The sequence below is a fragment of the Populus euphratica genome, unplaced genomic scaffold (genome assembly GCF_000495115.2).
Source record: "Populus euphratica unplaced genomic scaffold, PopEup_1.0 scaffold394.1, whole genome shotgun sequence".
Taxonomy (NCBI): Eukaryota; Viridiplantae; Streptophyta; class Magnoliopsida; order Malpighiales; family Salicaceae; genus Populus; species Populus euphratica.
In genome coordinates, this window is record NW_011500134.1 from 1,651 (window position 1) to 28,634 (window position 26,984).

The 26,984-nt window shown below is 33.7% G+C and overlaps 2 protein-coding genes across 2 annotated transcripts; one reads left to right on the top strand and one right to left on the bottom strand.

The window, feature by feature from the left end:
* Positions 1–3,401: 3,401 nt before the first annotated feature.
* LOC105110437 (probable receptor protein kinase TMK1) lies at positions 3,402–7,081 on the top strand. Its single transcript, XM_011005472.1, has 2 exons — positions 3,402–5,719; positions 6,286–7,081. The coding sequence occupies exons 1-2, from the start codon at positions 3,403–3,405 to the stop codon at positions 6,798–6,800; spliced, it is 2,832 nt and encodes a 943-aa protein (XP_011003774.1). The 5' UTR covers position 3,402; the 3' UTR covers positions 6,801–7,081.
* A 2,105-nt stretch (positions 7,082–9,186) lies between these two features.
* On the bottom strand, positions 9,187–24,374 carry LOC105110440 (protein transport protein Sec24-like At4g32640). The gene is made up of 25 exons (XM_011005479.1): positions 24,166–24,374; positions 23,075–24,008; positions 20,654–20,881; positions 20,457–20,531; positions 20,265–20,363; positions 19,772–19,883; positions 19,219–19,346; positions 18,928–19,047; positions 18,608–18,688; positions 18,210–18,287; positions 17,962–18,054; positions 17,304–17,358; positions 16,486–16,562; positions 15,809–15,880; positions 15,557–15,640; positions 14,693–14,812; positions 14,493–14,561; positions 14,021–14,098; positions 12,544–12,682; positions 12,059–12,223; positions 11,355–11,500; positions 11,094–11,273; positions 10,633–10,721; positions 10,465–10,496; positions 9,187–9,809 (listed from the first exon to the last, which is right to left on the bottom strand). Exons 2-25 carry the CDS (start codon positions 23,912–23,914, stop codon positions 9,697–9,699), a joined length of 3,273 nt encoding a protein of 1,090 aa, XP_011003781.1. The 5' UTR covers positions 23,915–24,008; positions 24,166–24,374; the 3' UTR covers positions 9,187–9,696.
* Between the last annotated feature and the right edge of the window lie 2,610 nt (positions 24,375–26,984).

Consider the following 26,984-nt stretch of genomic DNA (forward strand, 5'->3'; position numbering starts at 1 on the left):
TGTTATTGTTGTTGTATTATTGTTATTTATAATTTGTACAATTAACCTCCATGTGGTTCGACTCCGGTCTTGCCTGATTATTTATTACTTTGACACTCCTGCACTTGGGAGAAGACATCAATCTTTTGATCGTGTCAGCTACCAAATTTCTTCAGAATTATTAGGCTATTAGAAGTCTTCATGATATTTAATTCATTTCTTTTTTATCTGGTCCTTAACATTTAATAAATCTTTTAGAATTTGTGTTGAAAACTGGCTTTGCTGCTGTCACAACTTTGTTGTAATTTCAAGTTTCTTGATCAAATCAGGAGACTCATATCATCCTTTAGATTGTGTCCGAAGCTTGGCCTTTAAATTTTTTTTATCTAACTTAAAGTACTTCATATAAGTTGTATTTTTGGATGTATAAATGAATTTGAATTTTTGAATCAACTAGCTTTGATTTCTAAAGCTCAAGATATTCTTGTTTGAATATGTAGTATGAAAGTAGAGAATCCTGTTATAAATAAGATTTTGACCTGAACTTATAAGTTTGATTAGAGATCCAAATAAAATCATATTTTTTTCCAAGATATCTTCCTACAAAGTTTAAGTTTAATATGTGTATTTCGATTTGAATTAAATTCACATTCTATTTAGGAACTTTAATTTAATGAAAAAGCTGTTAAGAAGCTAGATCAAAAATATAAAATGCAAAATTTTTTATATTTAGCAATTAATTTATATAGTCTATTAGTCATGCCTAAGTCATAAAAATAACTTTTAATAAACTCAAATAAGTTTAAAATGTATTAAAAAACATAATGTAAAAAAATAAAAACATATATATAATTTACATTTATCAATAGTTCATCACGAACTCCCCATCTCATTGTTTAAAAAGTACAATTCCAAAAATTAATTTTGGCTCCTTGTCTCATTCCATTGTACTACTCTAAGGAAAACCAACTTAGTTTGATGTTTAAGTTCTCTAGTTAATCACATATGATGTTGTTCACATTCTGGAGGAGGCCGCAAGACAAATATTTGTCTGTGAACACATCAGTCCGATAGTTGATGATATACGCAAGACTCGACAAGATAACAAGACAAGACTCTTTAGTTTCTAGTATCGTGTTTGATTAATGTTCCATGACAGAAGGGTCTAGTTTAAAAGAGACAAAAACATATTTAGTTAAAAAATAAAATAAATTAAAATAGTTTTGGAGTGAATTTTCGTGTTTTTAAAATTGGAAACATAAATACACGGAGACATGCTCTCTGAGTTTCCACTACCCAAATCTCTCATATCCCATTGCATAGAGTATTCTTTACCATTTGGAACAGAAACACATCTGTAATGTTCTCCTGCACATTTGTTTTATGAACATAATAATGGACTCGGACGACTTCACTTGAATTTGGGAAGATGAAGCGAGCACTACATCACATGACATGTACACTACAAGAGTAACAAGTGATTATTCCACCTGTTCCGGGGACAATAATACGTGTAACCAACGACACAACACACAAGTTTTTTAAGCTTTTTTTTTATTATTATTATTTAAAAAAAAATTAAAGATATTGGTCTGGAACCATTTTTAAATTTTGAATATTACGTGCAAAAATCCTTAACGTATGACAAGCATGATTGATGTTGAATAGGATGCTCTAACTTCTATGGACAGCTGCTGTGCAGCAGATTTTAAGCAAACGCCTTGCCTTCTTCGTCCAAGCCCACGATGAAGCTAATGGGGATGTTTAAAAATATAGTTGTAATTATTTTTTAAAATATTATTTATATTAAAATAATTATTTTTATTTTTAAAAATATTTTTAATATTAGAAAATTAAAATATTAAAATATTATTAATTTAAAATAAAAATAAAAAAATTATTTTTTTTCAAAAACAATTTTAAAATATAAAGATTATTAACACATCTATGATAGCTTCTGTACACTTTGAGATTCAGGGATTAAGTTTTCCTTCCATAACATAGTAATATTTCAAAAAAAATAAAAAATATAATTTTCTATTCAAACATAATATTTTTCATGAAAAAATAATTTTTCAGTTTTTCAACTTTGTATGATTTAGAAGTTCTCCGTGATTTTTCAATACAAGTTTTTCAAATGAGAAAAAAACCATATATATGCAATACAATTTTCTTATACGCAAGCATTTTTAAAAAATGTAAGATATTAAAATTATTCTTTTTCATTTTTTTATATTTAGTTAGTGACAAAAATTTAATTTTTATTGTAAATATAATATAAATATATTTTGAGTTAACAATATAAATTCTTCATAACAATTTTAGTAAAATAAAATTATTATTCTATAATTAGATTATCCCAAATACAAAATACTAAGATGAAAATTATGATTTATGGTTTTTTATGAGAATAGTTGTGTTCTTAATGGGTTTCTTATTGAAAAATGAACAAAAAAATTGTTTTCATTTTCAATAAATAAATACGTTTTTTAATTCTTTATTGAAAAATAAAAACTACAAAAGAAATGGGAAAAATCGTTTCTGCTATTAAACACACCCTAACATTTTTCTTGATTTCCCCCAACCTAATTAGCCAAACATTTCACATTCAATTATTTAAATTCAATCACCTAACTCTCTGGCTAAGCTAAGGTGCTTAGTATTTCTTAAAAAAAAAAAGACACTTAAAATTGTTTTAATGGACCTATTTGAAAATATAGTTATGATTATTTTTTAAAATATTTTTTTATATAAAAATATATTAAAATAATATTTTTTTTATTTTTAAAATTTTATTTATAAGATTAGTATATTAAAACAATTCAAAATATATAAAAAAATTAAATTTTTTTAGAAACATGGTGCAACACTTTTATTGGACACATTATTTTTGGAAGTTTTAAGAGATATTTATCCAAAATCTTAAAGGAAATAAGTATATATCATTCAAAGATTGTAAATGACTTAGAAAATCAAGAATTTTTGAATTTTTATTTCCATTTTTCCTAATTACCTCATCTCTTTTTCAAAAAGAATTCAACTAACTCTATGGATTTTCTCTGAATTACCATATTAATAATAAAACAATTATAGGATTTCACATGATTCAAAATCTAATCAATACCCATAATTGATATATATTTAATGTCATCGGGAAAAAAATAATTAATTATACACAAGAATTATCATTAATGCATATAATATACAAAAAAATCTAATCTAAAAAGAATAAAAAAAAAATTGCACCAAGATTTGTTTGATAATATCGATTTATCTTAACAACCACTTTAAACACCAATGCTAATTATCTAAATAAAAAAAATAACAGCAAAGCTTATTACTATTTTTTTTCCCATAAATAAAAGAATAAGAGAAAAAAAAATCAAATTCACTTAAAAAACAAAAACTAAAAATATGGCAAGTATGTGTTTTCATTCAATAGCCTTTCTTTCCCCTACCTTTCTCACTTGTTTTGTCCCAATGGGTCACCACCACCCTTTCCTCTTCTCCCTCCTCCTCCTCCTCCTCCTCCTCCTCCCCACCGCCACAGCCGACGACGGCGCCACCATTCTTAAGCTGGCCAACTCTATAACCCCATTACCCTCCGGCTGGTCCGCAAAATCCTCCACCACTTTTTGTTCCTGGCATGGTATAAACTGTGATTCTTCCAAATCAAGAGTCACGTCCATTTCTCTCTCAAAACTCAGCCTCTCAGGCACTCTTCCTCCAGAAATATCTACCCTTTCTGAACTACAATCTCTGTCTGTACAGGGAAACCAGCTTTCTGGGGATCTCCCATCCCTCGCGAACTTAACGAATTTGCAATACATTTTCTTGGATTCCAACAATTTCACGTCCATCCCTCCTGGTTTTTTTCAAGGATTAACGGGTTTGCAAACGTTAAGTATTGGAAATAATGTTAATTTGTCTCCGTGGCAGCTTCCAACTGATTTAGCTCAATGTACTAGTCTGACAACGTTAACAGCCAATGATTGTCAACTTTTTGGTTCTATTCCTGATGTTTTTGGGTCGTTACCAAGTTTGCAGAATTTGAGACTGAGTTATAATAATTTGACGGGGGTTTTGCCACCTTCTTTTGCGAATTCTGGGATACAGAATTTGTGGTTGAATAATCAGCAAATTGGGTTAACTGGGAGTATTGAGGTGATTGGATCGATAACTCAGTTGTCTCAGGTTTGGCTTCATATGAATCAGTTTACGGGTCCTATACCAGATTTGACAGAATGTAAGAGCATTTTTGATTTGCAGTTGAGGGATAATCAGTTTACAGGGATTGTGCCTGCGTCGTTGGTTTCTTTGCCGAATTTAGTGAATGTTTCTTTGTCTAATAACAAATTCCAAGGACCTGTGCCTCAGTTTCCCCCGTCTGTTATCACTGTTAAAAATGAAGGGATTAACAAATACTGTGCAGGTCCTGGGGTTCCTTGTGACGCTCTGGTGATGACATTGCTCGAGATTGCTGGGGGATTTGGGTATCCGTCGACATTGTCTGATAAGTGGGACGGTAATGATGCTTGTGGTTGGCCCCTTGTTACTTGTGACGTTGGGAAGAAGAACGTTGTTACTGTGAATTTGGCAAAGCAGCAATTTACGGGGAGTATCTCTCCATCATTTGCCAAGCTCTCTTCTTTGAAAAGTTTGTATCTCAATGAGAATAACTTGACGGGTTCAATTCCTGGTAGCTTGACCAAGCTGCCAGAGCTAGAAACCCTTGACGTTTCCAACAATAACCTATCAGGAAAAATTCCCGAGTTTCCAGGCTCTGTGAAATTAATTACAAAGCCGGGGAACCCATTCTTAAGGACAGATGTAGATACTTCCAGTGGAGGAACTACCAATGGCACTTCCAATGGAGGAACTACCAGTGGAGGAAGCAGTGCAGGTAGTACCAAGATACCTGGTGGTGTGATTGCAGGCATCATTGTTGCTGGTGTCATCTTTATTGTTGTCCTGTCATTTGTCTTTTATAAATATAAGAAACGAGATCCCAAATCTGGGAAGGAGTTGAAATGGGATGGTGGAAAGGCATTTTTCAAAAATGAAGTTGCAGGTGGAGGGAATGGTTATAATAAGGTCCCTATTGCATTGCATAGCCAGAGCAGTGATGGTGATAACAGCAAAAATATTTTTGAGGGTGGGAATGTTGCTGTGCCCATTGAATTTCTTCGACAAGTGACTGATAATTTTCATGAGATCAATATTATAGGAAGAGGTGGTTTTGGAGTGGTTTATAGAGGAGAGTTGCATGATGGAACTAAGATTGCTGTGAAGAGAATGGAATCCACAGTGATGGGAAACAAAGGTATGAGTGAGTTTCAAGCAGAGATTGCGGTGCTTACAAAGGTTAGGCATAGACATCTAGTTGCTCTCTTAGGTTATTGTATAAATAGCAACGAGAGACTCTTGGTCTATGAGTATATGCCACAAGGAACACTAGGACAGCATCTATTTGAATGTCACGATTACAGGTACACTCCACTTACATGGAAGCAGCGGATCACAATTGCACTGGATGTGGCAAGAGGAGTTGAGTATCTGCACGGTTTAGCACAGCAGAGTTTCATTCACAGAGATTTGAAAACTTCAAACATTCTTCTTGGGGACGACATGAGAGCCAAAGTGGCAGATTTTGGTTTGGTTAAAAATGCACCAGATGGGAAGTATTCTGTGGAAACACGATTGGCAGGCACATTTGGTTATCTTGCACCTGAGTATGCTGGTAATTGGCTTGGCCCTTTTCGTGTATTCTCAACTTTGTTGAAGGGATTTCTCCAGTTGCATGTTCTTCTTAACAATGATTTAGCAGTATGAAGATTGGAATGTCAATAGGTTCACATTTTTTGTTATGTTTCTCACATGGTCATTTCATCTTAGCATCTATTTTGTGTGGTGTCAATTGAGTTTTTTCATTGCAACATTTTAGAAATAGCCATATTTTTTGCTGTCCTGTAAATGCTTCAGGTTATTGGCTGCTGATATTGATCGTAAATTTCTCTTGATTTTGATGAACTGAATTGGTTGATGGTTAAGTTTAGTGAGGGTTGACTTCTTACAAGGGTCAATTTATCTACGAACAATTTCTGTTGTTTGCGTTCTTATTGGGTGCATGTGTGCAATTATGTTTGCTGCAAGCATGTTTTCAAAGACATCTCTATGTGAAATTGCGTTTAATTCTCAGATTCTGCACGCACTTTCCTTTAGTCTGTGATGAAATTATTTGGAAACCAGTTCCCTTTGTTTGCGGATGATCTGAATCTGAATTGGGTCTTCTTTGGTTTTTTTCAGCTACTGGAAGAGTGACTTCAAAGGTGGATGTTTATGCCTTTGGAGTTGTTCTGATGGAGATTATAACTGGCAGAAAAGCAGTGGATGACACTAGGCCAGAAGAGGCAGCTCATCTGGTCACATGGTTCCGCAGGATCCTGATCAACAAGGAGAACATTCCAAAGGCAATTGATGAGTCTCTAAAACCAGATGAAGAGACATTAGCCACCATTTATACGGTGACTGAGTTAGCAGGACATTGCACTGCTCGTGATCCATATCAGAGACCAGACATGGGGCATGCAGTGAATGTATTGGCACCTCTTGTAAAGCAATGGAGGCCGACTAGCCAACAAGAGGACCAGAACTGTGGCACCGACCTTGACACCAACCTTCCTGAAACACTGCGAAGATGGCAAACTGAAGAAGGTACTTCTACGATGTCTGATGATACTTCCTTCACTCAGACCAGGTCAAGTGTTCCCTCAATGACCTCTGGCTTTTCAGACACATTTACTTCAAATGATTGTCGGTGACAAAAGGAGATTAAAATACTTTTGAAGAGGTAAGGTAGAAAGGTGGAGATTTGTATCCTTCTCCACTGGCTGGATTGCCACTAGTGATTACCAAACTATACCAAGGCTTCATTGTATTTATTTATTTTTGTTATTTTAATTGGTCCAAAGCTGAACATTAGAGCTATTTAGTTTTTTTTTCTCTCTACTGTAGTCGTTGAGGCTACTGATTGATTTAGCTACCCTGGAGTCAAATCAGAAACGGGGAGAAAAGGTGGTGGTAATATATTTCAGGCTCTATTTTCTTCTTATCGTTCATTATTATTGTTATTGTTATTGTATATATTGCTTTCAGTGCTGATTGCTGTGAGGAGATTTTTAGCTTTTTATTTAATTCGTTGCTTTCCTTTATTAAATTATCAATAAAAAACTAAAAATATGAAAACGCTATATATTCACTCACATAGTTTTGTGGATTTCAATATTAATTTCCTTTTTTTTTGTGGGTCTTGGAAGCATTTTTTGATCTGTTGGTTGCCGAGCCGAATTTTTTTATATATATTATATCATAAAAATTGAATTTAATAATTTATTTTATTTTATTTTTATGAAGTTATTCTTGAAAAAAAAATAAACTATATTGGATTAATGCCTGATTTTATTGTTCTTAAAAAATTAAAAATTATAAGGATTAAATTTGACAATTAGACAAAAATACAGGATTTTTTTGTAATACTGTTCATGAATCATCTTTTTCAAAAAAAATCTAATCTCCAAATTTTAACTTTTTTTTTTACTCTTTAGTTTGAAGCTTTTTATTTTGATTAAAAAGTTTATTTTTGTTCATATTTCAATTCCTAAGTTAGAAGATAAAAGAAAATTATCAAAAAACATCAAAGGAGAAAGAAAATGGTTAGTTGACCAATATCTGTAATAAAAAATTCAAATTTCATGTCAATGTATTTCTTTTGATGAGATGAGTATTATTAACATGTATTAACATGTTTTTTTGAGCTCCATGTTATTTGAAGAAGCAGGTTGAAATTTTTTATTTTTTATTTTTTTATATTTTTGAGCTAATTTAGAAATATTTCAAGTTGAGAAATTACTTTTTTAAGATCCCAAGAGTGTTTTTCAATGAAAATGAGTTTACAAAAACTAGGTTTTTAGATCCAAAACACCTTAGCTTGATTTTCAGGCTATCTCTTTAGTACTAGAATATTAAAAATCATGTGACATATCATCTATTTTATTTTTTTAAAAAAATAATGGATGGCATTAATTTTTTTGAAAAAAAAAAAAGCTAGACACGCGAGCCTCATTTATATGACTAGGTGCCTAAACCTTTTTTATAAAAAAATTTCAATATTTTATTTTAGATTTTGATTGAAATGCATTATAAATCATGTTAAATTATTTTGCAATTTTGATATGGTTTTTAAATAATATTATGGGTTTTTATAGGAATGTTAATAATTTCTTATTCAATTATTTTGTACCTAACATGCCAAAAAAAACCAACTCTTGAATTTTCAATGAAAATAAAATTTCTTATCTTTAATTTTTAGTAGATTTTTGACAAGATTTTATTATATTTTTTTCTTCAATCACATATAAAATATTGAAATATTATTTTAATATATTTTATGGGGATGAGTTTTTTTAGTTGAAAATTCTATTTTATAACCCATTTTCACTCCAAAATACCATAAACTCCTCTCCAACACATCTTATACCCCTAAAATTACCAAAATAAACAAATTGACCGAATGAGAAATATATAAACCAAGCCTAACCTCTTTTCTCATGGATGTTTAAAAAAAACAATTATTATTAAACTTCTTCTCGTTAAATGGAACTTGTTAATATAAAGAGCCACGAATTTCTATACCAAAAAGTTATGGAATTGATAGGTTTTTCTTTCCTGGCCTTTTTAGATGACTTTCACCCTTGTCTCAAAGTCAATGACTAAAAAATAAATAAAATAAATTTTTGAATCAAAACAAAATTTATCACAAGTTTGACGGGAGATATGTAATTTCTTCTTGCTATACTTTTCAATCATTCTTCTTTTAGTTTTGTATTTTTATGACAATTGGAATCTACTCTCATTGAATTAGGAATCAAAATATGATGGTTCATTGTCTACATAAACCCCAGTCATTTGTTAATTTCAGAGCTCTATTCAATTTCGATTTCTTTGTTTTGGATTGGCTGCTTAGGCCATTCTTTTTTTAGCCTTTATGGTTCAATACCCAGTTTCATTTTACTTGGTGTCTTCATTTCCAATCATTATTTTTGTTGAATGGTTTTGCTCAATTTCTCTCGAGGTCACAGAAAACCATGTCATAGGTTTCCCTGATCAGAGAGCTTTTGACTAGGTTCCAGAGCACATGAAAGTTTCAGCTGTGATAAAACCATATCTCAAGACGGTTCTGTTAACTTTCTCATTAAATTGTCATACAAATGTACACATCTAACAAGGTTGTGTGAGATTACAACAAAAAATTGTTTGACATCTTCCCCTCCCTCCACCACTGGATTCTTACGGTACTTTCCCGGAGAGACCCTCAATCAGTGGATGTCTAACCACCAAGGGGGCGGGGTGGGATGGGGTGGGGCGGATTCTAACAGTACACAATGACTAATAGAAAAGGAAATGGTGGGGAAACGGGGTAAGAGAACAATAAATGAAAGCGTTTATTATTGGCAATCACTGTTATAAAATATAGAACCACACTCAACAAAACTTCCATGGAAAAATTCATACCCAGCTTGCTTTCTGTAAATAAATAAGAGTGAGTTGCTGATCCCAGAAACACATATCAAGCATGACACTGATTTTCTTTACTTTGAATCTGATTCTGTCCTTGCAGGCGCCTATCAAAACTTGTAAAATCAACTGTAGATGCCAGAATTATGAAGACATTTTTACTTGAATTTGCCGATGGACCTGCACTAGAAATTCTACATAGGAGAGAGCGCCAGCTGGAACCTTATCTTCAACCAAATATGAGAAGAATGACATTCCTGTGGAAAAAGTAGCAGTCGAATTTCAACAAATCAAACTAGTTAAGAACATTTTAACAATAAAAACTCCCTCCATCCAGTAGTATCGGCAGAAGAAAACTCAACACCAGACAAAGATGAGAACAGTGCGTGTATTTATGAAGCACAATTTGATTGTATGAACATAGATATTACCACGATGCATTTACAGATCAAAATTATCATTGGGCCCTCTTTGGTAGTGGCTAGTGGTTTTTCTGACTATGTATAGTGCTGTGATCAGTCATCATGAAGTTTATAATGATGATATATCGATACCAAAACAATACATGATCAGTCAAAACATGACTTCAACATGAGAATTGATACGAGTAGCAGTATTGTATGGCCCATTAAGTGAAGGAGGGTGGTGCTGGCAAACTAACACTTCTGTTCTGTGTTTCCATGAAATGACCCAATGCAGTTCCTAACTAGTCACACATTTCCAAATAACCTGATAAGTAATGAAGTATCAGAAATGGCCAACAAGTCCTGCAACTACTTTCGCAGGGGTACAAGATAATGTGAGAGTTTTTCGAGGAGCAAGTAATCTGTTTCATTATGGTTTTGGGTTTACAATATGTAGTGGAATTACAGTTCCCTCCATTATATAGAAGAACAGGTCCAATGAACTCACCTGATGGATCTCCTTTTTTACACAACTTTAAACTGCAAGGTAAGAATTGCAAGACATCAGAATGAGAGATTGCAAGCATGTGTAGATAGAATGACAGAAAAAAATAGTAGGTGAATATAAGTCATAAAAAAATTCTTATATTAAAAATCACCAACTGAAACATCATACCGCAGGAAAGAACATCTTTGGCGTCGTATCTCGTTCATCACATCATTTAGTTTCTTTGATAGTGGATTGTCATATTGCTCCAGGACATACTGAGAATACCAAAATAATTAGTTGCAAAACAATTGAATGGCTACGCAAATAGAAAATTTCTAATAAAACACCTTTGACAGGTCCAGGTATTTACAATGTTAATTATCAAATTAACTCAAATCCCCAAAAAACCTTAAAAGAGTTTGAGCATTATTATCTCCAAAAGTTTCATTCATAAAATTCCCAACTGGGCCTGTGAATTAGTAGTGTCTTGTAAGCCCATTCTGTGGGCACATAGCATACGAGGTTATGTCCCTTGAGTGAATTTGGCATCTTCCACATTGGTCTGATGGTCAGGTACAGCTTCTTCCAAACCAACACTAATAAAATAATGATGTTAAGCAGATCTAAATTCTTTAAAAGAATGGTACCTGAGTTGGAATTTCAGCAACAGATGAAATGCCAAACAGTTTTTGCAAGATATCTGGATTAACCGAGTTCCCAATATATATTGAAACATCAAGACCATTCTCAAGAAGATAAACTCCATTGTCATTCACATATTCACTAGAAAGAGGAAGTGCAGGGGGGATAAGAGATCCAATTGCTTCCTGTCAATGAGCAGCAGGTTACCATTGAATATAGGACAAATATATAATATAGCATTGAAAATAGTAAAAGACAACCCATGCCTGTGAATCAAGGTCGTGGATTGCAATCATCCTAGGGTGCACCAATGGAATCGCTAAAGGAGTAGAAACAGAAGAAACATAATTGATCCAAAAAGACCGATCATCTATCCTCCCATCGAGTTTCAATCCTGTACTTTTAATTAATGCTGGAAGAGATAGAGGGAGCCAGAAAAGGGGGAAAAAAATCACAGCATGTCAATTTCTTTAAACATACTAAAAGAAACTTGCTGATACACTAGCATCCATTTCAAATCTGTCCAGTAAACAATACACATATTGCAGAAAAAAACAGAATTATAGCATCAACAAGAGGAAATATCATTATGCACCAAAATGAAGAACAGCACCAACAAATCAATGTTTTAACTAAAGCTATTTCTACCAAAGAAAAAAAAAATGTAAAGCTACAGAAACACTGAAAAGGAAAGGTGTAACTTCATTGAACTAATTTACTTATCTAACTAGCTTTACTTCAACTATATAAAGTTATTTTGCTCTTCAATGCTTTAACCATATTAACTCCCAGAAAAGAAATTCTGCTAGACACCCAAGTGTACATGGATCATGTACAGGTATTTAACTGTTGAAACAGTTCCACAGCATAAAACATGATTAATTGTTAGGTGAGTTCATAGCAACATCTGCAATTTCAGCATAAACACTATATCGGAATGAGCATAAATTAATGCAAGAGAAGTATATACCGAGGGTGTACAAGGGCAGAAGTTTAAGTGCTTCTGGAAGGATGAGTTGTCCTGATGATGATACAGTTGCACAAAATTTTCGATATGAAAGCAGAATGTTTATGCAAAAGTTTGTCACTCGGTCTCGGATAACCAAGGGTGGGTTGGAAGGGATTTCGCTTGCGGCTAGAAAGACAAGTTGAGAAAAGTATCAGTCCCCTTACGTCAAAACAAAAAATAATTACTTATGTTATGCCATGAACAATAAAAACTTCTAGAAGCAAAAAGACATCCATTCTTATGTAACTATAAGGCCAAAGTTTGGCAAGAATTTCTATAACATGTTGGAAGTGAGTGTGAAAAAATGACAGTTATTATCATGATAGTGACTTAAACATGTTGGATGAGAATGATATAAAGATTGTCAGAAACCATGATATGAGAACAGTATAATTATGAAAGTGTAAACAGACAGCAAAGAGAATGCCTGACAAAAAATTCAATACCTTGCTTCAAGAAACACACAAATTGGGAATCCAAGTCAGCCAAGCGGAACAGATTACTTAAGTTGTTTGTGCATGGTAATGATAAATTTGTAACACGAATTCTTCTTTGTCCATACACGGTGGTGTAGAGGAGGGCACACTGAACAATGAAGCAAACAATATGAATAAGAAATCTTCTCAACAACAGATTCAAGGGAAACCGCCCCATGGTTCTTCCACGTTTCATAATTCTAACAAGCTAAAAGCAGGCATTTGCAAATGGCAGCCACAATAAGGTCATCTCCCTTTCACTCTGTAATTGTTTCATATTCAAGAATCACCTAATTAGATACTGCTAGTGTAATGTACCTGTGCTAATTGAATTACATGTCAGCAATGAAAGCACACAATTTCAATTGAGAACAAAAATCAAGCCTTCTTTCTCTCATTATGTTATTGTTTCATGTTCAAGAACCGTCTAACTAGATACTTCTTAAGTAATGCACTTGTGTTAGTTGCATTATATGTCAGCAATCACATATGGCATCAGCCATGATGTTGTGTTTTGTAACTGTCCCTGCAGTCCCTCTATACAAGGACCCTCCTGATCTTTTTGTTTCTTTTGTAAGTACCAAGGGAGATTTGAGAAAAGCTGAAGGTTGTCACACATCATGATTGAAGTGCTACAACATTATTGACAGATATCACAACACATTCAACATACTGATGTTTCAAATTCTTTTAGCCTTTTTTTCTATGTTATTGTTTCATGAATCTTGCCAGGATCAGAACATTTTGTCGTTCAGCACCCCTTTGTTCATTAGCTAAAATCCAGGGCCATGGATTTAAGGAAAATTCCAATTCTCCTTTTTCAGTTTGTGCCTAGCTTTGCCCTGAGGACATTCAAGAATTCAAATAAAGCTAACTATCTTCGCTTGCCCAGTTTCGGCAATATATATTAAGGATTGGACTTCTGCCTCTTCCACTTCTGTCTTTGAATCTTCTTATGTTACTTCCATGTTACCATACTTCGGATTCAGTAGCAGTAGAACATGAATTCCTGGCTACTGTTATCTTGGTCTGTTTAGATAGTTCTTGAACATGAAACAGAAAGAGAAAACCTGACAGCAGTTAAGTTTGTGTTTTGGATTACTCAGGCAGGTGGTTGAATTGGACCACTAGCAAAATGAATGGACCATTGAAGAACTTGAGTTTTCATAAGCTGCTGACACCAGGACAAGGTGGGTTTCTGGGAGAAATAACAACATTGTACTTGTCGCATGGATTCTCCTCTAACCTACTCAATGGTAACTGAAAGTAGGGACATTACAGTCGAGATGAAATTCAAGGATTTAATTGCATGAATCATAAAACCAGATTATACCATATAATGGTCAAACTTGGTGGGACCACAACATAATTCACCCTAGATATAATGAAAGCAGATAGGACCAGTAAGTATTAGAAGCTGTGCAGGTGGCAAGAAATACTAAGATACCTGGAAAGCACATTCTGAGCCATCCTGCAACTTATCGTCATGTTTTAATGTAACCATAATAGTTTTGTCACAATCAATCTGCAAAACAAAAGGAATGATCAGGTAGAGCAATTAGAAGTAAAAATGCTACAAAATATGCACGTTGCCACTTGAATCATATGAAACCAGAGATAGGAAATCAAGAAATGGAACATAAAAAGATAAAATACATAATGAATCAGCATCCAATGGATCAGCCCAAGTCAAAACAGATTCTTCTACTCACTCGATAGCTTGTTATATGAAAGAAGTTTCAGGCGAGTGAATATGATTTTATATTCAGCCTGATGCTTTAAAAAAGCAAAGTTACAGTCCAGTATCAATAGAGGATGAATCTAGGCACTCACAACTTAATGCTCTCATTAACAAATAAACTAAAGTGTAATAGGCTACAAGAGTATGAAGATGAAGAATTTCATAAAAAGATACAAACCGCAGCTAGGTCAATATCTGTTGGAATGCGCTTGCAAAAGTTTCCATGGTATTCTTGAACTTGAATGCCCTATAAAGAAACAAATCACGTCAAATTCCTAGTATCATGTAAAGAAAACATAATCAAACAATTTATAACTGTGAGCAAGGTACAAAAGATGTGTGTGTGTGTGTGTGTGTGTGTGTCCCAGAAAGGAGTACCTGGCTGCACCTCACACGCATCACTGCCTCAAACCCTTGAGGCCGTGTGACATTCCATCTGAGATCATTATACAGCTTTGCCGGATCAGAAACAGCAGAGAAAGGATAGTAATAATAAACCTGGAATAGAATGTGAAACATTTGAAGTCATAATCAGAAATATGCCAGCAGCTCTAAAAGAAGAAACTAGAAGTCATTCACAGCACATTGTTAGAACTCATGCACTGGGTGATGGGTACAATGATATGGTGGTGAAATGTTAGTATAACACAGATTGCCAATATATGCCAAATATTATCCAGCTTGCCTACAAGAGAGCCCCCAGCAACTCTCTCCTAAGGATCATGGCAGCAATATCTTGTACAAGATATGCAGTATGGAACCAGCCAAAAAGACTGAGGTCATAACTCACCAAGAGGAATCAAGGTGCACAGCAAGTAATTGAGGTTTCCGTGTTTGAATTAGCATGTTTACATGATTTAGAATGCAACATGAAGCGCATACCATGGAGAGAAACCAACACAAGGATCTAGGTCATAAGTCACCAAAGAATGGAAGATGTACTCAATAAATCATTGAAAATAGATGCTTGACATCACCACATAACACAGAACCAAAAGTCAAATATCACACATAAATGGGGAAAAAAAGATAAAGAAAAGTAAAATAAGAAAGATAGCTTGGAAAGGGCATCCAGCATATTAAACAGAAATAAATAGGTCCCAAACATCAGTTTACAAATAGGCTTGCTGCCTTTAACAAGGTATTGCAGAGATAAAATTCCAATACACATGTTGTCATTTTACTGAAACTGTGAAACAAGTGTTATAACTACAGGATTGGCACGTCAAGTTCAAATAATACCTGCCCTCCAGTTGTTTTAGGGATGACAGAGATAGAAGCAATGTCGACATAAGTCTGGGTAGTGATGAACACATCAACACAGACCTAGAACACATGCAGGAAAGTAAACCTGATTAGATACATTTTGGCAAAAGGGTACATATCTACCAGCTCATGATTATGATAAAGTACAAAGGGGAAAACGAACAGTTTAAGTACTAGCATCCTTGTAATGAACATGTAAACAGGGGGAAAGAATTATAAAAAGGTCACCTGATATTCAGCAAATTCAATTGCCATTTCCTTCAATGTTTTGTCTGCTGGTTGGAGTAATTTATGGGCCTCCTGCAATCCAGTAAATAAGAAAATACTGTTACCAAAACCTCAGGGCTATATTCTCCAGTTGAATTGACTGTTTCTTCACTTCACTAATTATGAGGGAAAAACAAGAGTTTAACAGATGAATACTACTGCAAAACATATCATAGCCCGGTACTCCACTTCCAGTAAAATGGAACATGAGAAGGAATGTCAGTCCATTAGTTTCAAGAAAAAACTAACAGATTATTTAAGCCTCAAATAATGATTAACATGACAAGAAGATGAGCATATCCATTTGTCAACATTAACCTTCCAGAGTTGACAGATAATCAGATCTAATTATCATCCTAACATGTTGATTCTTCTTCCAATCTTTCAGAGGCATAAGAGAAGAAAAATTATATTTAGGAAAGGCTATAAGTTTGTGTGTGAGTGTGTGTGGGTGTCAGTTATACTATTCAAAGGAAGATGAGATTGAAGTTAGAACAAATTATGCAGTCCCCTTCAAATATGAATGGATGGGATAAGATTCAATAGTTCTCATCTTAAATTAATTCCACGCTGCAGCATGAAAAGCAAAAAGACAACCACAACAGATGGCAGGAGACACGTAAATAAGATAAATATACCTTCTCCCCTGCAGAGATGTTACTTCTTCCCTCAGCCTCTCGAGCAGAAAGGGCTCCAATGCCAACAGAAGGCAAGACTGTAAACATAGTAGAATCATCAGAATACCCCATCAGAATAATTTCAGTCTAGGTTTTATAGTGGTAGGAAGAAGTAGGAAAGCTCCTAACATGTAATAGGATCAAGAAAAAACATGGAATTGCCTGAAACATGCTTAAAGCAAGAAAAGCATCCACAAAAATACATAGAATTTCCATTTGACAAAAATGTAAAAGTGAAATGATTGCTTAATTTAATAAAACTATGACTAACACCATAGGCCAGGCAGCCAGCTCAAATTGAGTCTAAATCAAACTTGATGAAACTCTGGTATATGTGTTATATTCTAGAACTCCCTCACAAGAGAAAGTTAAACCTTTTTCTTTCTCCATTTCACAAGTCACTTCTTCCATTTGAATATTCTAGACAGTAATTACAATGATGCAGATCACAACTACGCACATGATCACATAATATGCAGTATGAATACTTAGTATAAAATATCATTCTCTTTATTGGCATCTAACTGAACTCAGAACTTAGATCAAAATCAAAGCCTCAGGAGCACAAATAGCAACAGAGAATAAGTGGTTATCTGTTCTCAAATTATATGCCTAACACAGTAACAAAGCAAAGTACAAGGAGCAGAATGTTATTGACTGCATCCTACCATTAAAAATAATAAAATTTAACAATCATGTACATTTACACAGGTCAACAACAAAAAAAATGAAAGAAGGAAAGAAAAGGTGAGCAGATAATGACAAGTTCATAAGCTTGCCTGATTGAAATACCAAAAGCTTCCCTCCAGTATTTTTCGTTGCCAAAAAAGCTGCCTGAAATAGGAAAAAAATCAATTATAAATTCCAAATATCTGAAGATATTTGCATGAGTTTGTGATGCATATAATATTTGATTCCAGGTGACATCTATAACCCAGCAGCAGCAACGGACACATAGGAACATGTATCATTCTGCCAAGGTTTTTCCATCTAAAGACAAACCTTGGAAAATAGGAAGCACCGTATGCATCAATTAGTGTGAATCAATTAGGTTCTCCCTCTGAAAGGCAAAAGGAGATACAAAATAGTGTTTTGAATGTAGTGGCTGAAAAACCTCATGTGTACAGTTTATGTATATTCCATTTTAGTTATCAGGACATGCATGCTTAGTTACATGATACGTGTCCAAATGCACTATGTTGTGCATGCAGCCCAAAGTACCCCGTTTCAAATATTATGTGTTAAGACTAGTGTCCAAGATGGAACCATGCAAGCTAATTGGAAATTTTAAAGGACCAAGTATCATGGTCAGTGCAAAAATTAAGTTTCACCTCCCCTTAAGAAAATACATGTACAGTGTTTCAACTTTTTACGGGATTTGCATACATCATCCAAAACCCTTACATATATGTTTCCACTAGCAAAAAAAGACTATACCTTGATTGCTGCACTGAAGGCTGATTCAGCAATTCTACTGTTCTGAAACATAGTTGGAATACTATCCAATAATAGCTCTAAATGTTGACGGCACTGAATCCACACAAGAAACCAAAAGAATTTTAAAAACTAATAAAGATGGCTGGTGTCTCTAAACATAAAACTCATAACTGAACAATAAGCGTGTATATTTTGGCCCATCTGGACCAAAACAGATCAACCAAAGAATAGGAATCCAGATGGCTAACCTCAGAAACCGGAACAATAACATCAGTTTGCAGAGGAGTGTAAACATCATGTATATCAGGTACAATAAGCATCAGTGGCTGCAAACATGTGTCAAAAATCAAAATCAGCACTCAAAATTTTTGATGTGACTATTCACTGAAATTCTAAAAATAATTGAAATTTAATCAGAACCATAAATCTAAGTAGAATAAAATGATGTGCTGGATACTGGTCATAGATTTAATAACAACTCCCAGAAAAGGTATGAGCAGAGAAAGACAGCACAAAACAGCATCTAGCTGACTGTTCAATCTACTTAAAGTTCTTTATCCATCTCCTTTACTTCATAGATACCATACATCCTCCAACAAAAATAATGTATCAACTTGCATCTTCAGGAAAAAAATGTCATATTTACCTGTTGTAATGCCCGTTTCAGATTGTAAAAATGGATTGTTGAATCAAAAGTTGCAATGCCCACCATTGTCCGTGGCCCTTCCTGCAAAGGATTTTTCAGTTCATACATCAGTAATCAAAAAAGCCTTCTTGTTTGCAAATCTAGGTAGATTATGAAATATGAGCTAGAGTAAGTTATCAAAAGAAAAAATAACTGCAAATAGCATGAATGATTAAATGAATGTAAGTGAATCTCAACATAATATCAATGCCAGTCGATGAAAATACCAGCACTAGACGAATTACATGCTAAAATGTTTCAGAAGTGGACAGAAAACTCACTGGAAGATCAGCAATAACTTGACTAATTGAGCTGCAAGCTGCAGCAGTTGCACCAGTTTGTATGGCATGCATGGATACATCAATTAGGAAGAAATACACAGCCGGCATGGGATCACGAACCTAGAAGACAATAAATAGAAAATAAAATATTTCCAGTAGTCCGCAGAAAAACTATAGTAACTGAACCAAGGAATCAAATATATAATAGATAGTCACATAGGCATCCAAATCGAAGAAAATTGAAAGCAAATGGTATTTTATAAAACTACAAATTCTTAAGAGAAAACAAACCATGTATTCTTTTGTGGCAACAAATTCAACTGTTCCCCTGCATAGCTCGGGCCTTTCATCAGCATCTCTACGCCTACCATCTGGACCTAGATTGCAGTGGTAGTCACGGGGAGTTTCATCAGTAAACCCTGCCAAAACAAATTAGTGAAATTGTAAAGTCCCTTATCATGCCAGTATGTTCAGGGAGCAGGGCCAAATCAACTAGCCAATGAAACCAATAAAGTGCTGTAGCTGTTAACAGATCTATAAAATGTCAACACAGCTAGTTATAACTGTATATCTCAAAACAACACTCCAAAACTGAAAGTGGTACGTTTGAAAGTGTAATAAACAAAGTTCTGACAGTGATAAACTAAAAACGACAGGTATAGCACATGACTTTTTCTTGTCTTCAGTCACCGACAAATCCAAAGAGGCATTGGGAAGGATAAGACTACTTTCAAATCCCATTATAACTAGCAAATCAAACATTTTGCAAAATTCAGAAAGCCTGGCAATTAAAACTGCAAAAATAATTCCAACAACCAAAAAAATAAACAGTACGTAAACTAACCACACAAATTACAAATGAACTGCCTCCCTTGATCAATGAATTTCATAAAGGGATTTATGTAGCCTTTGCAACGAGAACAACGAACAGGACCACTTTCTCCAAAATCAACAACCTACAAACACAAGTTTTTGTGATATAAGAACTAGTGAGATTGTAATTGCACAATTCATCATCATGAAAGCAATGGCCCATGCTCTTTTTACTGGTTACTAGGCATTTACACACAAAAAAAGAAAAAGAAAACCTTATAAATGATGATAATATGGGTTGGTGATCCCCAAATCATGTGTCAGATACAAGATTTTAATTGCTTATTTTGGGGATCAAACTTCAATGAGAAAGAAAGAACATTGGAAATGAAATAAGAAAGAAGAATTGAAGTGGAAAACAATATTTCACCTAGTAAAGAGCAAAACAAACTTTCTTTTCATTCAGGAAAGAAGAGAATGTCATGCAGTAGAGATGGAAGAAAGAAAAAATAAATAGTTAATACCTGGACAGGATCCTCTGATGGATGAGGAAGGGCCAGAGGTTGAACCAACAAAGCCAACGGCATGCCAGATGTTGATAACAGATCAACCGTGCATGGAATCTGAAATATTGAAGGAGTCAATCATAATGTCAGAAATTGTAAATGCTTCAAAGAAAGTCTTCAAGTTTGTGCATGATAAGAGTTTATTATAACCTGATTGATGGTGCACCTCATGTACCGTGGACTGCAATTCCCAGTGTCTGTAACGATGTAGTCACTTGTAGCGGGCTTTACAAAAGGACAAATAATCAGAAGAGGGATTAATAAACCAGTGGTTAAATTAATTTAGGATGCAAAATTCCACAAAGAGAGACTAAAAAGAAAGAGACAAATCAAGAAGGAATAAATACCGGTGGCGGGTTGGCCTGATTCCCCACACGAGTATCGTGTAGGATCACAGAGGAACCTGGAATGGGCCGGGGGATTTGATTGGGATCAATCTTTGATGCTCCTGATAGAGGACTTCCAGTTTGACCCATAACAGGTGATATAGCAGTCATTTGATTTGGTAGTGGTGGTGGCATTCCAAACATTCTAGGTGGTTGAGCAGAACCAGGAATTGATGGAGGTTGAGCTACCTAGAAGAATCCATAAAATTCAGTGTTCAGAATTTGTGGGAGGAAAGAGATACATATGTGATGTCAGGCAAAGATTCACCCATTATAGGCAGGAGATGGATCCCTGCTACTTAAACAAACACACATCAGCACAAATCACATTGAAATCTGTAAAGCAAGATAGCCCCATTCTTCCATGAAAAGTAGCTCTTAACATGGCCAGAAAATTTCATATTCTACCTAAAGTAGATAGGAAACAACTGAGGCAACAGACCAGCAATGAACAATTCAAGGAATGGAAGTACAAGGAAGATTTACAGACAGATTTATTGAAGAATAACCCTTGTTCACTTCTTATATTGTTAATCCATATATCAACAGGCATGCACACGAAAACATACTAAGTTTGTTTGGTTAACATATACAATGCCATGATTGTTCAAATAAAAAACCTTGGCGCAAACCAAACACATGATAAGTTAACTGCATGGTATATCAACTGGTTAGGAGGTGGCGCTTATCAAGAGACAAAGCTTTGCTTTTCTTTACAGATAAAGGAATCTGGAAGCTGGTGGTCGCTGCCTTATTCCCTCTTCTTTCCCTCACTTTTCCTTACCTTGCTCTTTTGTCTTTCTTTCTAAAGGACAAGAGTGCTATTTAAGGGGGGAAAGAAAAATATACAAGGTTAGTTAGGAGAAGACATACTCCAAACAAAAAAGAAATTATAACAATCTCAAGCTAAAAGAGCACTCCGATCTCTCTGAATAACTTTAAGACAAACATTCATAAAAGTCCTGAAGGCACCACTGCCACGTGAGAAGAGTAATATATCCCACAACAACTGGCTTGAAGTGAAAAGATACTTTATATTCCTGCATTTCTGTCCATCCAAATGAACTGATGATTTCAAAGCAATAGAATTCCATAAAGCTGCCTAGCCCCTTCTTATCTCCTATCACACAGCCTCCCCTTATTTTCTTCTCTCTTTTTTAGTTATTCTCGCTCTATTCTTTACTTCTATCTTCTTCCTATCCTCCATGTCTATGTCCTTATACTTGTAAAGTCGGATGACATTTAAGCTGTTTTCTATAGCTAGACACACCCAAGCTCCAGCGAATCTACTCAGTTCAACTGTCAGCTATGGTTTTCTATAATTAGACATACCCAAGCAGCTGCAAATCTACTCAGTTCAACTGTTTTCTTTAATTAGACATATCCACACTGCTGGAAATTTACTCAGTTCAGCTGTAAGCTAAGGTTCTACCTGATTACCAGCTTCAACTTTCATTGTCCAGCCCCAAAAAACCAGTTATATCGCTCATAACTCTTAGGTTACAAACTGTTAAAGCAATCTACCTAATTACCAGCAATAGTCTCTAGGTTTACTTTTTCAAACTGATAATGCAACACAGAATAAGCTGTGAAAAAAGATGTCACCATCATTTCCTCAGCCAAGAATCTGGCCACCTACAAGAAATTTTATGTTACTCCAGGAGTAATGACCAATAGTTACTCCATGGCCCACTTTGAAAAGAGAGAATCACATTCGGTCCTACCAAAAGTGATAAAAATATTTCTGCATACCTCTCTCTCCTATGGAGTAACTATCTGGTATATAATTTCTCGCCTCAATACATCAAAAAATCGTTCACCACATTTAATCTACACTGTTACAAGAATGTTTTAAAGTTAACAAGAAGACATTGGAACCTGCAAAACTTCCAATTAAGAACCTCATAAGTTCCTATATCAGTTTCTTATCACTTGATGAAGTAATGCATACTGCCAGAGTAAGCCTTGGCTCTCAGTATAGCATACTTGAAAACAATCAAAACATTTCATGATATAGTCTAAAGTAGTATAAGTATTTCAATGCATGTTTTTGTTTCCTTTCATCTTATATTACATAACAAAGCATACTATTCCTCCAAACTATTCAAGTTCTTGATTGATTTTTATAATTTTTTTCCAGCCATTTTTCTAAAGCAAAATGAATCCTTAAGACTGATTCTACATCCAATGCAATCCCAAATAGAGTACAAACTATCTTCAATATAGCAGTTTTGAAGCTACCAACATCGCCAGAAGAGCTAGTTAACTTGAATTTCAAACAATTGTGAAACGCTTGAGTTAAAATAAATTCAAATGGAAACTACATAACAATTGAAATTTTCCAAACACTGACTGCAGGTTGTGAGATTTTAACAAACTTACAGACTGCGGTTGCATCTGTGGTGCAAAAGGAGAACCTACTGGTGGTGGTGCCATCCCATGCTGAGCTGAAAACGGTGTCCCTTGAGGTGGAGCTGAAAAGGAAGCAACTGGCTGGCCACTAATCCCCGAACTACCCATTAATTGGCGCATGCTTTGAGGCGGTGGGCGAGCCAACCCCACTGTTGGTGGAGGACCCATGGGCGGTTGCTGTGGTCCACTAACAGGGGAAGGAAAACGTGGAGCACTCTGGAAAGCTGGTGCTGGTGGCCCATTACTCATTAAACCACCAAATGAACTAGAAGGGGGCATACTCAAAGGTGAAGAAGATGGTGCAGCAGGACCAGGGCGAGAACCCAATGGCGGTACAAGTGAGCCTTGAGGTGGTGCACCAGAGACAGGACCCGTTGCCAGACCACTGCTTGCAGAAGATGGGAATGACCCCGGAGGCGGTCTGGACCCAAAAGGCTGAGTCTGACTGAAAGGCTGCGTCTGACTGAAAGGCTGCGGCTGACTGAAAGGCGGCCCAGTAGGTCTACCAGGGGTAACATTTGGGGGGAAAGTGGATGGAGGTAATCCCGAGGGAGGCACTGAAGGTCTAGGGACAACACCAGGAGGTGGTGCACCAGGCCGGGAAAATTGTGGTGAAGGAGCTGAGGAGGGAAATGGCGGTGGTTGGCCAAATGGCGAAGGCCTAGGACCTGAATTCGGAATGGAAGAGGGCCGATTGAGATTCAAATTCTGAAAATTATCGGATAAAGTATTCGGGTTCTGCTGATAATTTGGGTTATAACTAGGCGGTGGTGGTTGTCTAGGTGCCCCTGGAGGCACATTAGATGCCATGTTTTTATCAAACCAATCCAATCCCAAAAGTTAAAAATCCCTCTTTAATCTCCAACAAGTGTCAATCTTCAAAAAAACAGGACCAAATCCAAATCTACACATTCAAAAACACAAAACCCGAATCTAAATTCACTATAAATATATATTGAACCCATAAATTTATACTGGATTGAAACATAAATGAATGTAATTATGCAAAAAACGAATAAAGATTCGATCTTTTTGAGAAGAGAGGAGAGATAGTTAAGTACCAGTGATCAGAGAGAAATGGATCCAGCAATTCAGCGAAAATGATCAAAACGGTTGTTGGATCTAAGAGAAATGGTTTAGGAGAGAAAGTGAAAACAAGAGATTTCTTCAGGGTTTTTGGAATCAAGAGAGGAAGATCCAAGATGGGCACATCAATTGAGAGACAGAGGGAGGGGGGGTTGATGACAAAATACAGGTTTTTTAGAGAGAGAGAGAGTATATTTTCACTTTTTTATTAAAAATAATAAATGGTTTTGGTTATTGTAAAACAAGAAAACAAACTTCAATTTAGTCCTTAAAAGAAGAAGAATCATTCTCTCTGTTGATGTATGTTAATATTTACCGTCCTCCTATATCATGAAATAAAAGACGCCGTTTAATAGAATGGAGGAAAATTTCGTGCTTAACTGATAGAAATATTTGTTGAAGGACTCAATTGATAATTATATAAAACATTAGGAACTAAATTAAAGGTTTCCAAGAAAGAAAGATTTGGATGGTAAGTTTGGAAAACTGGAGAGGACGTTACATTACACATAAAACTAGAAGAGAGAAAGACTTATGCCACGTAATTATTTGTGGGAGGAATGATTTCTTTGATCCACTTAGATCGTGCCATTTCAGCATTGTGATTCCCAGTCAGCTTTTTCTAGGTCCACAGATTATTACTCTTGTCTCTTGTCCAGGTCAACCGTAGCTTGCTTTCTTTAAATTAAAAAACTTTCTTTAAATATGGTAAACAATATAATCATTTAAACAAAAAATCAATTACAATCAAAACTTCCTTACTAGACTATGTTAACGACTAAAATATGGTAAACAATATAATCATTTAAAAAAAAATCAATTGCAATCAAAACTTTCTTACTAAACCATGTTAACGACTAATTAAATTAAATTAAATTAAAAAACATATTCTCTGGGACTTTATTGTTTATATGGATGGCAAAACATATTTTTCACTTTTATCTTTTTATCTATTTTTTCAAGATTCTTTCTTTTTATTTATAAACTAATTTCATGAGATAAAAGAAAATATTATAGAATCATATTTCAACAACAAAAATAACTAATATTCATATCAAATAGGTTTATACAACGAGAAAATCTTGATGATAATTATAAATTTTTTTTATAAATATGTCTTTCAAAATAGATTAGAGTTTATTTGGATTTATTTTTATTCATTTAATTTTTGTGTTTGTTAAGTGATTTTTAGATGTCTAGAGGTTGGTGTGCAATTTATAAAATATTTATGTTGTTTTTATAGATGAAAATATGATTATATAATTAAAATTTTGATGATCAAATTTGATATAGCCAGCAAATAATATAATATTTTTAAAATTTTAAAAAAATTTAAAAAGTATTTTCCACCTAAAATAAAAAAATATATTTTTATGGAAATCATATATAATTAAAATTTTGATGATCAAATTCAATATAGCTAAAAAATATTTTTCATTAACTAATTTTTTAATGAAAAATAAATACAAAAAAAATTTTAAAAATGATTTCTCAAAAATAATTTTTTAAAAAACAAACATCTTTTTAGTTTTTTTTTAAAAAGACACATGAAGGAAAAATAACTTGTAATATTTTTCATTAACTAATTTTTTTAATGAAAAATAAATACAAAACAATTTAAAAAATAATTTCTCAAAAATGATTTTTTAAAAAACAAACATCTTCTTAGTTTTTTTTTTAAAAGACACATGAAGGAAAAATAACTCTTGTGTCTTTTTATGGCTAGACCTATGGGTTGGCATTCCTTGGCTTTTTTATGTTGATTGTTTTTTAACAGGATTTGTATTAATACCCTTTATATTTTTATGTATTTTTTACTGGATTTTTTTATTTGAGCTTTAATTGATCCCCTCTCTCTCTTCTTAAAATTTCTTATTCATCAAATAGTAGTTATTTTGTAATTATTTTTTATTTTTACAATGTTTCGAGTAAATTATTCTAATTTATTTTTTAACATTTTTTCCTCATATTCAATATAAATAAATTATACTTGTTCTATGTATTTATAAAAATAAAAATTAGTTGCATAGGATTAAAAAAATACAAATACATAAATTAAAAAGATAAAACATGGTTAAATATTTTCATATTCATATCTCTTTGGCTTTTAGGATAAAAATTGACTTTCTATTTTAATTTTTAAAAAGCGTTTGAAAATTATTTTTTAGCTTATTGGTTCATTAATTTTCTACTTGTATTTAAATTAATACCGGCTCTTTCTATACTTTAATTTTGTTAGTTCATCATTTTTCAAAAGTAAATATTTTTATTTTTTTATAAATTTAAAATAAATTATTATTAGTATTAGTATTTTCTCTATATAAAAATAATTTATTTCCATGATATATTTATAAAAATAAAAATAAATTTTTCTTGTTTTGTTAGTTCATCATTTTTCAAAAGTAGTTATTTTTATTTTTTTTATAAATTTCAAAGAAATTATTATTAGTATTAGTACTTTCTCTATATAAAAATAATTTATTTCCACGATATATTTATAAAAATAAAAATAAAATTTTCTTGATAAGAAAACACAGCATCTAAAATAAAATAAAAAAGTCCAAGTTCAGAATAAAAAATAGAGTTAAATATTTATTTACTCGGCTGTCTTTTGCTTTTAGAAGAAAAATAACCTTTTTATTTAAGTATTTAATTAACATTAACAACTATTCTACAATTAATCAATTTATATATTTTTTAATTTATTTTATTAAATATAAATAGTATGTTTATATTTTTAAACTAAAAAATCATGTACAATAAAACCTATTCATAACATTAATATATTCTTCTA